Source organism: Dendrobium catenatum, unplaced genomic scaffold, assembly GCF_001605985.2.
Source record: "Dendrobium catenatum unplaced genomic scaffold, ASM160598v2 fragScaff_scaffold_542, whole genome shotgun sequence".
Taxonomy (NCBI): Eukaryota; Viridiplantae; Streptophyta; class Magnoliopsida; order Asparagales; family Orchidaceae; genus Dendrobium; species Dendrobium catenatum.
The window spans coordinates 3,144,249-3,156,116 of NW_021319004.1; the positions used below are offsets into that span (position 1 = coordinate 3,144,249).

Below are 11,868 nucleotides of genomic sequence, written 5' to 3' on the forward strand. Positions count from 1 at the left end.
GGCTGTAATTTTGAATCTTGATATTGGTTTCAATTTGAGTATGTAACTTGGAATTGATTAATGTTTTTGTAGAGAGGTTTATCTTTTTAGACTGCCATCTGATATTTGTTTTCTCAGGATTCTGGAACCCTAGCCACATGACTCTTGTTGGATTTATTTCTGCTGGGCCTCCTTGTGTTAATCTCTATAAGAAAAGCTCTTGGGATGTAAATCCTGCTAGAAAATCTTCCATTGATGTGGACCCTAGATGGAACAAGTTAAGTGCATCAAGAAGTAGTGATTACATGGGCTGCATCTTTGAAGTTCCAGATCCCTGGTTTTCAAAAGTGAAATCAAACTCTGCAAATGGCTCTATGCAGGTTCTCTTAAAAAAACAGTGTGGATGTTTGCTTTTCTGTAGATATATCTGCGACAGGACCACATTCATTTGTCTGTGTGTAGGTTTTCTGCTCGGATTATCCAAGGCCTGAGCTTGAAAACACCATTAACTTTTTAGAAGCTGCTAAGTTATCTGCATCCTTTCGTGATTGTATGCGGCCCAAGAAACCTCTAGCAGTAGTAATTGCTGGTGCAGGTATAACACTCTACCTGTAAGTTTGTTATTGAATGTCATTTCTGTCTATTCAAGAATACAATTCAGTTTGAAGCTTCTTGATAATGGTTCTTGGCAAAAGTGAAAAGAGTTGGTCTATACAATACAATTCAGTTTTACTGGAGCTCTTGTGTTCCTCTTGATTTTGATTTGATATTTTTTTTCTTTCTGGCAGGCTTGGCTGGTCTATCCACAGCAAAATACCTTGCTGATGCTGGCCACAAACCTATATTATTAGAGGCAAGAGATGTTCTCGGAGGAAAGGTACATTCTTATCATGTTCAAGAATCCCGTTCAATTTTATTTTGGGCTATGCTACTATTAAACCTACCAATAGATTATGTTTCCATCTTTTTTGTATGAAGCTAATGTATTAAAATACTGCACTTTGTTAGCGTTGTGACTTTCATTTTCTTAGAAATGATTAAATGAGTTGTATCTTTGTTCATGTTTATGATCGGTCATACCTAGAAAAAAAACTAATAGGATTCCTATTATATTTGTCCATGGATATGTGCTTAGTAAGAACACAAACTCAGATCATTATAGTGCATTAGTGAATTTCAATGTATTCGATGAAATGCTCCAAAGGATTTCGGTTTGCTCATCTTCCATCTTGTACTCTCGCCACTCGGCATTTGATCTCTCTGTCAAATTATAAGTTGTTGTAATATTCTATCTTTTTAAACTAATAAATTTAATAAACAAAATTTTTAAAACTGTAAATATCGATTCTAATCCCAAATGAAAAAAATTGAGGGGAAATAAAAAAATTGAAATTATGCCCCTCCTATAAAAAATTTCTGGCTCCGCCACTGATAGTGCTCCATGCAAGTCTTTCAGTTTATTTTAGTTAAAAAAACAAAATGAGCTAGACTATTACTACCTGGGAGCCATCATAAATAGCCCTAGGAGTATTCATAGTAGACCAAGAAACTTTTACTTGTAGCGCTTCATGGTCAGATTATTGTAGTTTATTGTGAATATTATCCATATTTTGATTTCCATAAAATATAGATGCCAAACCTGCTAATTATGCTCATATTTTGTGATTATGCTTGGTCTACTTTTGTTTTGGATCATACTTTACATATATCAAATGTTGTGTTTCGAGATATCTCATGTGCCAATATTATTCTCTTATAGAAGTATACTTTCAGCAACCTACGCAGAAGTCTCAAACTTAAAAATGAGACATCCTAATAGAATTATGCGAATTTAAAAAAATATTGCTAGTACACTTCAATATTTAAGTTCTCTGCTTTTACTTAGCCTTTGCCTTTGGAAATCTAATTTTGTTTAGTAAATTTGTAGATCAAGCAATAATAATGATTGCTTTTTGTTTTAGATTGCTGCTTGGAAAGATAAAGATGGAGATTATTATGAAACAGGCCTCCATATTTTCTGTAAGTTACCCATGGTTGCTTGCATCTAGATACGTATCCTATGATCCTATCTTGATTTCCTGCTTTTGACTTCCATATAGTAACAAAGATATGATTGATGTTGAGGCGATTTTTATGTGATGTTAAAACTACGTGCACCTTCACGTAATGTTCAATTAATAATATTTATTAATCCCTAAATATAATTTTCATCATCAACATTAGCCTCATCCTAATTATTTGGGATCTGATTTATCATCTTCCTTGTCCATTCTTTCTTGTTGAGTGCTACACCAGTTAACTCTGTTTTGTACAATTCTCTTTACTCTAAGCCATATTATTCTTGGTCTATCAGTTATACTTACTATTCTTGCACATTCATGAAGTGTATATGAACCTTATTGATGCATTGCTTGCTTAGATGCCCAAACCACCGAAGTTTATGTTCCATTATTATATCTTCAATTGGCGCTACACATATTTTTCATGTTATCACTTTTTAATTCTATCACACATTCATCTTAATATTTTTATTCTGCCACTCTCAATTTAGCTATAAGTGAATCTTTATTATCCTTCTTGGGGATCTACATTTCATAGCCAATTAAATCATATATCTTCAATATTGATATCAGAATGATGCTTTTCCAATCATTTGGCATTGGCATCCTTTTAGCTTTAAGGATTTGGTAAAAAAAATATATATTTTGGTTACGAAGTTACTCTAATATTTTGCATAGCTATCCTAATATCAATGCATATATCTTTAAAGCTGAAAGTTTATAGTTTGGCTCTTCCTTAATGCTAATCCGAGGTTTGCACTTTAAACTGTTCTATGGAATTCTTGATTATACTATTGATTAAGCTTTTCTAAAATATTCCTTACAATTTTTTTTTTTATTTTGCCTTAGTATAATCTTTAACTAAAATTTAATTATCTTGAATTTTAATATGTTTAACCTTAGTTGGATGAGTGGCTTTACCCTTAGAGATAGGATACGAAATGAGCATATACGTGATACTTCAAATTTTTATATAGAAAAGGGACTCATGAAGTACAGGATAGATATAGAAAAATTACTGCCTTGGGCAGTGAACTGCGAAATTCTTGCTTCACGAACTAGTGAAGAAATTAAGAGTGTTGGTGAGCTGAATTTGAAGTATGATGCCTATAAACTACACTCATGAAATTCAGATGGTTTTAGCAAATGCTGTTTAATGATTAGGTGTAAAAATATACACATTTCTGATTTTGTAAAAAATCAGACAACAATTGGTCCCAAAATCTGTTTTGATACCAATTTGTTAGGAAAAACTTGAGGACCTCAAGTAATCCTAACAATAGAGACAAAAACAGCTAGAAAACTCCACAATTTTGGAGAAAAACAAAAGAAAACAGTGGTTTTATTGCGAAAATCCAGTAACTGAAGAAGAAAAACAAGATACAATTGATCATCTATTAGATAGGACGATCTATCTCTCCCAAATCTCTAGATGCCGCTAGAGCCCAAAAACCTTAACCTAAGAGATCTCAAATTTCAGCCAAATTCAAGATGCCTTAATCCTAAGAAAACAAACTATTTAATGCATACAATCCAATAGAAAATCTCTAAACAGTGCCTACATTCAAATTTCCCTCCTAATTTCCTAAAAAATCCTTCCTAAACAGTGTTCTTAGACAGAGCGGCTCGGTTGCATGAATAGGAGAGGCGGAACTCTCCGCTTCTGTTCCGCCTAAGCCGGTTCCGTCTGGAACGGCTAGACCGGTCCAGTCGGCCGGTCTAACAAACTCCTGAAAACTTTAAAAACTATAAATAAACAAAAAAATGTATCCATAGATCCGATTCTGATTTGTTTCCATTTTCCTTGATAAAAAAAACTTGGACACCGTCCCCTGATTGCTTCTTGTTAAGTGTAGTGTGATCACTAAATGAGATACTTAGTTTTTTTGCCCAGGTTACACAGTTTCGAACTACAAGATAAGTTTTCTTCATGCTCCAACAGCTGAATTAGTAGTTTTCCCAAGTTTTGCGTGCAAAATAGTTGCATTTGAAACCAAGACTAAAATATTCATCCTTCTTTTATGGAATGTAGTTGGTGCTTATCCCAACATACAGAACTTATTTGGGGAGCTTGGAATTAATGATCGATTGCAGTGGAAGGAGCACTCCATGATTTTTGCAATGCCTAACAAGCCAGGAGAATTTAGCCGCTTTGATTTTCCAGAGTATCTTCCAGCTCCCTTTAATGGTATGCAATTTTGCTATCTTAAAAGACTATTACGTTGTTTTTTAAAAAAATGCAACATATGTGAGATCAAAGCATCATTCCATTCTTGTTGTGATCCTGTAACATTGTTTTTGCAGGGTGCTTTTGAGTGATTTTGCATAATTTCCCTTGTCAGTTATCATTCCTATTGTAATAAGCGTATGCTAAATTTGACCAGTATTACTTTGAACTGATTAAATGTAAAATATGATTTTTTTTTGTCATATTCTATCTTTTGAACAATAATAATCATAACTTATATTGTTTTATGACATCATCAAATAAAATTGTTTATTTTGAACATATTCTTATGGAGCTGAAACAAAAGTCTATCACTTTACAAACTAAAAATGATTGGCAATTCCATTTTCCTTATTTGGTCTATTACTAAATGCTTGAGGATGCGATTGCTAGGTATATGGGCCATCTTAAAGAACAATGAAATGTTGACATGGTCAGAAAAAGTGAAATTTGCTATTGGGCTTTTGCCAGCCATGATTGGGGGGCAGTCCTATGTTGAGGCTCAGGATAGTTTATCAGTCAAAGAGTGGATGAAACGGCAGGTGTTGTAACCTTATATTGTTCTTGCAATGCAGCAACTTAAATTCTAGTTAAGTTTTGGTTGTAAATAAATGATGCATAATGTAATTCGTAGAATTTTTAACTTTTTAGTACCAAGTTGTCAAACTGTTCTTCTTGCCATTATATAACTTCCGAAGATCCAAATAAATATTTTTAAAATGGAATCCCGCTATAATTAAAAATGGTTGGAATAATCAAATCCCAGAGAAAGCCTTGTAGCAGGTACTTAATAAAGCATCTTATTGACGTTTCTTTCCCTTGCTTGGTCCTTTTTAGAGTTCGAAGCATGCAAAATCAGTATATGATGCTATTTCATTCTGATCTTAACCTAACAAATATACTATTTTGGGTATAAAAAATAAGAAATCTATTTGTTCTCTTGGTTATAGGGTGTACCTGATCGAGTCAGTGATGAAGTTTTCATTGCCATGTCAAAAGCTCTGAACTTCATTAATCCCGATGAGCTTTCTATGCAGTGCATTTTAATTGCTTTAAATCGTTTCCTTCAGGTAGTCCTTCACTTTCATTCCATTTCTGAATCTTGAAAGCAAAATATTTGTTACCGCTATAGACAATCATATAAGAGATGATCCAAATTGGTTTTATTTTTTTAAATTTAATCAGGAAAAGCACGGATCAAAAATGGCCTTTTTGGATGGTAACCCTCCTGAGAGGCTATGCATGCCAATTGTCGAACACATTAAGTCACTAGGTGGACAAGTCCAACTAAATTCTCGTGTACAAAAGATTGAGTTGAATTCTGATAGAACGGTTAAGCAATTTTTGCTGAGCAACGGAAGTGTTATTACTGGAGATGCTTATGTATTTGCCACCCCTGGTATGATTTAGCTTCTAAAAGTTTTATCTGGAGTGATTCTGTAAGTTTGAATTTGCAGTTAAAAAAAAACAATCTTTTCGCAATTCTCAGTTGATATCTTGAAGCTTCTCTTGCCTGAGGAGTGGAAAGAAATACCATGCTTCCAAAGGTTGAATAAATTAGTAGGAGTCCCAGTGATTAATATTCATTTATGGTATATTCCAGCGCCATGTTCACAGCTACAGTTATTTGTTCAATAGTATGAATTGGTTATGTAAGGATTCTCAGCTGTAAAACTTTTTTCAGGTTTGATAGGAAACTGAAGAACACATACGATCATCTTTTGTTTAGCAGGTCTGTATTGCTTGTGCCTGTTCAATATCTTGGAAAATTTAGGCTTCTTTTAATGACATTTTATGCAATCTCTCTTAAATTTAAAAAACTAGTCAAATAACGATAGGAGGAAAACTTCATGTTTTTCCAAACCAGCTTCAACTTCTTGTGATTGAACAATTATATTTCACATCCACAGTTTGCATTATTTTGCACATGCTGCTAAGTCGCCCTTTAAATGGATTAATATTTAAATTTTAACTTGATCATCGATATCACAAATATGAACTGCATCAGTTAGGAGACATGAGCTGCTCACATTTGTTAGGCAAATCAAAGGAACTTCAGTCATACTGTCTTCTTAAATGAAGAAGTTTGATATTTTCTAAATTTTAAGTGTTAGACAACAACTTTTTGACTTTTCTAAATTAGAAAAATCGTTGAAATAATGTTGCATCTATCTTGAGTGACAAATCCTTCTATACTAAAGTGAATGAAAATGCCAGCACAAGAAAATGATGTTAAATTGCATGCTATTTTGCGTTCTTTGTAATTAGCGGCTGAAAACTTCTTACTTTTGTCTCCGGCTCATTTTGTTAGGTCTCTTCCTGAAATTATTCTCCGTTTCATTTCCACAATATGCATTCTAACTCTTGATCTCATGCTACATACCATAACTTAATAAATGTATTATTCGGTTGCTGAAAATGAAGGATTTATCATTCAATCCAATATAAACGTTGTCTCCATTCTCATCTGTTTCTCTACCAAGGCAAAATATTAATGCTGTTAAAGGGTCTCATGATTTTGTATCCATTGCTTTAAGTGTTTTGAATGCGTTTAACATTTTTTCTTTTTCAGGAGCCCTCTTTTGAGTGTGTACGCAGACATGTCTGTAACATGTAAGGTAACAATATTCTATTATTATTACAAGTCTGTGTTTGTTTGATGCTAGCAGCACATGTAGGACCTATTTTGTAAATGTTTGAGACCTGTAATGCTTTATGGTGCCGAATGTTGGCCATTAAAAGAGAAGCATAATACTAAGTTAAATGTTGCAGAGATGAGAATGCCTAGGTGGATGAGTGGGTTTACCCTTAGAGATAGGATATGAAATTAGCATATATATGAAAAGGTTGGAGTAGCTCCAGTGGAAGATAAGACTAGAGAGAGTCGCCTTAGATGGTTTGGTCACATAAATCGGCTGCCTTCCAATGACCCGGTTAGGAAAGTAGAGGTATTAGATTTGACCTATGTTAAGAAAGGTAGAGGTTGACCTAAAAATACTTGGATAGAAAATATTAGAAATGATCTTTCTTTATTAGATTTAAATGAGAATTTGAATTTTATCTGGCCACAATGGAGAAAAAGAATTCATGTAGCCTACTCCACGTAGTGGGACAAAAACTTGATGTTGTTGTTGTTGTTGTTGTATGCATTTAATAGATTACGGGTCAGGTCGGGTTGATGCGAACCCGATCCGGGTTAGGAAAATCGACCCAAAACTGCCGGCCAGGCATGGCCCCTCCCTTTAATTCTCCAACTAATGCATTAATGACCCCCTTAATTTGAAATTGAATTTCAAATTAATCTTCCCCCCTTTTCATTCAAAATCCTGAAATAAATTTCAGGTTTTGAATTGAAACCCTCTCTCCCTCCTCTAGTGAATCCGCCGTCCCCCCTATTGATGGGCTCCATTAAGTGCTCATTACTCCCCCTTAATTACATTTGAAATTTGAAATTAGTCTCAAATAATTCCCTCCAAATTTACTAAAATCTGAGATTAATTTCAGATTTGAGTAATTCTCTTGCTACACTCATCTAACCTAGATCCCCTCTCTCATTGTACCCGCCCCTCTCCCTCACCTTGGCCGAACTCCCCCTTCCCCTTGGAAATCCCGCCGGCTCCTCCCTCCTCCTCCTTCCAACGCAAGGACTCCCCCTCACCGCCACTTAATCCTCTTCTCCTTGAAGGATTCTCCAACGTCAAGCATGTATGGCGGACCCGGAGTTTGAGTGGGGATTAGTATTCAACGCCGACTGAAGCCTTAATATCCTACGATCCCCATTCTTTGACGTGGGATTTGAAGATGACTCTACCGTTGAAGAGTACTTGGAACGAGTTGTGCTGATTCTTGCGGACGTCATCGACCGCCGAAGTCCAAGCAACGATTGGAACATCAATAGTCGATCGTTCCCGCCGTCCTCGCCACCGTCAACCTTTCCGTGGTTCAAGGCCGTTGGGTTTGCTACCATCCTCGTGGCATCGTTGGGTTTGCTAAAGACTTTCTCCCGCTAACCCCCACTTGAGTGTGAGTGAGCAAGGTAACTCATTGCGAAATTTCTAAATATTAGCTTTGGGATTCTATTTTATTCCGCATTTGCTTTATTGTGATAACTTTGAGATCTATCGCTAATTGTGTTCAAACAACTAGTTTGTAATCGCTTATCACGCTTATCATAACATTTTAACAATGGAAAACTCTTGAACCTTAACTTACGATACTCTAATCTTACACTAGTCTACTTTGTGATTCTTAATGAATTTCATGTGCAATTCTTGACGGTTTCACATCACCCGGTTAGGAAAGTAGAGGTATTAGATTTGACCTATGTTAAGAAAGGTAGAGGTTGACCTAAAAAGACTTGGATGGAAAATATTAGAAATTATCTTTCTTTATTAGATTTAAATGAGAATTTGAATTTTATCTGGCCACAATGGAGAAAAAGAATTCATGTAGCCTACTCCACGTAGTGGGACAAAAGCTTGATGTTGTTGTTGTTGTTGTTTGAAACTCAAGTGTCAGTGGATCTGTTTATGCTCGAATTATTCTAGCCTTTTATGCTCGAATTATTCTAGCCTTGAAATTCTCGAATAATTTTTTGAAGTCCAATCTTTCGAAGTTTTGAACCACTTATGCCAGCTGTTTTGTGGAAACAATATCTCTATAATTGAGGGTAAGACTGTATACATCAAGTTCATTCCCCTATCCCATATTGATGGGAACCTCACAAACTGAGTGTGCCCTCTTTAATATTTTTAATATAAAGTGAAAGCTTCAGGGTAGAACTTAATAATTTAATCCTGAAAATTGAGTAATCTTGACAAACTCTTTTAGAATTACATATTGATAGGAGCAATATTTTCAGGGAATAGTGTTATGTAGAGTCCCTCAAACGCGTACACATATTGATAGAAAAAATCTTACTATTTATTTTCTTTTGGTATGCAGTATATTCCAATTATTGCTTTCTTGATGTCAAATTGTGAATGTTTGGGTCTGTCATAAGAACATTTTTACTACCATACGCAAATAAATTTTGCAATTTATAAATCTGCCTATGATCACTCTTAACAATTTATTTTATCTGAAAATTTTATATCATAGTACCTATTCAGGTTTCCGTCATATTCCTTAAAAAAGATGCACCTCTAATGCTAAATAAGAAATTGGATATAATTGTTTCTTTCAGGAGTTTAGTGTTTGTTTTTTATTCATTCAGGAGTATTATGATCCGAACCGATCCATGCTCGAGTTAGTCTTTGCTCCTGCAGAAGAATGGATATCACGTAGCGATAGCGATATTGTTGACGCTACCATGATAGAATTGGCAAAATTATTCCCTGACGAAATTTCTGCAGATCAGAGCAAGGCAAAGATTTTGAAGTATCATGTTGTTAAAACACCAAGGTGAGTACTAAAATCATAAATTAAATTTGTTTGAGTTATACATTTATCCAAAGGATGAAATAACATAAGAAAATGAGACGTTTAGAGAAATGATTAGATTTCCTCCATTGTAATCTGGAGATCACATGCTCAAATAAAAAAATTGCATCTTTGCAATGCAAGATTAATGCGACATACATGCACCTCTTTGCAAATAACAAATTGATGTGTCATAGAATTCATGTGCCCATTTTTTATCATGAATTCAACCAAAGAATTTGTTGTTATATAAATTTAAAATGAAGAAAAAATTGCAACAAGATTTTATTTTTGGTAAGTTTAAGCTAAAATGTAACAGCAATTGATATGGCACAGAACATAATCAAGATGAATTTAATAATTAAATTCAACTACAAATAAGCTACAGGAATGTTGCCTAATGCACATAAAAGTTGTGTTAGAAAATGTGCTAATTAATTGCATCTGGTTGAATATGAAACTAGTTATGGATCATTTAACGCGAAGATTTATGCATTGGTTGCAGGCAAACCATCTTTTTTTCTGTACTTGTCAGTACAGACCGCAACCATGACCGGTGAAATTTATTGATAGTATATTGATATCATATTTGCTAATATTTTCCCTAGTCATGACTATTATGATTAGAGCCTGTTGTCACTACAAACATTATACTATTATTGCTAAAAACCCAGAAGCTTTATATATGCTTCAATGAAAGTTAGTCCATCTTCATACACTATATGCTTTGCCAGATCTGTTTACAAAACCGTTCCAAACTGTGAACCATGTCGCCCATTACAAAGAACACCAATTGAAGGGTTCTATTTGGCTGGTGATTACACAAAGCAGAAGTATTTAGCCTCGATGGAAGGTGCTGTTTTATCTGGTAAACTTTGTGCACAGAAAATTTTACAGGTATGTACATAAATTGGAACTTTGATCTTCTCCTTTTCAAAATTAGCTATAACTTTCTAATGTAGATGTTGCATGCAATATTTACAAGAATATACGACATGCACTACTTGATAAAAATGAATGATGAATAGTGATTCATAGAGCCTATCCAAATTGTTGGGATAAGGTTAATAATGATGATGCATGTCATATGTTTTTTTTTTCTCGACTGTTGAATGCATGTTTTATCAGCTTTGGGCATGTTTTCAAATAGATATAAGAGAATGACTTTTATTGGAAGAAATTTAGAAAAGCGTGCGTCAGGTGCTTCCCACGAGCGGTTTCTAAAATAAGAAAAACTCTAGTAGAATTTGCAAGCATATTTTCATAGAGTATATTGTTTTTTCATAATACATATAAATTCTAAAATGATTAATTGAATATGAATATAAAAATCAGCTGAAGCAAGGTTAAAGTTGGGCCCCTTTAAAATTTTCTGGCTTCGCCATTGAACTCTGCCCTTCTTTTATTCAAGGTTCCTAGCAAAAAATAATTTCCACTGGATGCGCATATTTCATCTAAATTAATGCAAGCCATTAGTCTCATCCAATATATGAATGATTATTATTATTATTATTTTCCAACTTCCTTGCAGGATTATGATAAGCTGGTTTCTACAACCATGAGAGACCCATCTGCTGAGATGTTTGTGGCCTAGCTGACGATTTTAAACTGCTACTCCAGAATTTATTTCCACATACCGTTTTGTTCTTCACAATTGTCTGATCCAAGCTATATAATTTTTAGAAGCATGTTGAAAGTCTCAAATGTGTCATAATATCTCGTACATTGGTAGCAGTATCGTTGTATTAAAGGAATCAAAATGCTGTGATCATGTCAGCTTCAATCAATTATTTATGGTAAAAAAATGTCACTGGAGCATCACATATTAGCTCATATTGAGAGAGAGAGAGAGAGAGAGAGAGCATGCTCATAATTCTTCTTGTGTTTTTATTGTCACGTGATAGGAGTTTTTTTTTAATAATGATGAAATGAGATTGACTGGATGAATGTCTTCATTTTTGGAGTTTTTTTTTTTGAAACAGTTTTTTTATTGATTTTTAAACTAATTTTTAGTACAAAAATTTAGTGAATTAAAAATTTTGTACTTGAAAGCTGCTTTAGAAAATAAGGAAAAAAGCTACCCCAAACGAAGACTTAATTTGATTCAACGAAAATCTCGAGCCAATATTTTTTTTTTTTACTTAAAAGATGGTTAAATTACAATAGTAAAGCAACTTCTTA

The 11,868-nt window shown here is 34.1% G+C and overlaps 1 protein-coding gene across 1 annotated transcript; it reads left to right on the plus strand.

The window, feature by feature from the left end:
* Window positions 1-84: 84 nt before the first annotated feature.
* Window positions 85-11,524, plus strand: LOC110108194 (15-cis-phytoene desaturase, chloroplastic/chromoplastic). Its single transcript, XM_020838734.2, has 14 exons — window positions 85-359; window positions 442-574; window positions 768-856; window positions 1,941-1,998; window positions 4,072-4,227; window positions 4,660-4,808; window positions 5,217-5,336; window positions 5,452-5,665; window positions 5,756-5,858; window positions 5,951-5,998; window positions 6,839-6,884; window positions 9,482-9,669; window positions 10,422-10,584; window positions 11,219-11,524. The coding sequence occupies exons 1-14, from the start codon at window positions 138-140 to the stop codon at window positions 11,279-11,281; spliced, it is 1,752 nt and encodes a 583-aa protein (XP_020694393.1). The 5' UTR covers window positions 85-137; the 3' UTR covers window positions 11,282-11,524.
* The last annotated feature ends 344 nt before the right edge of the window (window positions 11,525-11,868 follow it).

Coding starts and splice junctions, on each gene's coding strand:
- LOC110108194 (XM_020838734.2), top strand. CDS start 138: ATGACTCTTGTTGGATTTATTTCTGCTGGGCCTCCTTGTGTTAATCTC. Junction 5,859..5,950: donor GTGATTAATATTCATTTATG/GTATATTCCAGC, acceptor AACTTTTTTCAG/GTTTGATAGGAAACTGAAGA. Junction 5,999..6,838: donor GATCATCTTTTGTTTAGCAG/GTCTGTATTGCT, acceptor TTTCTTTTTCAG/GAGCCCTCTTTTGAGTGTGT.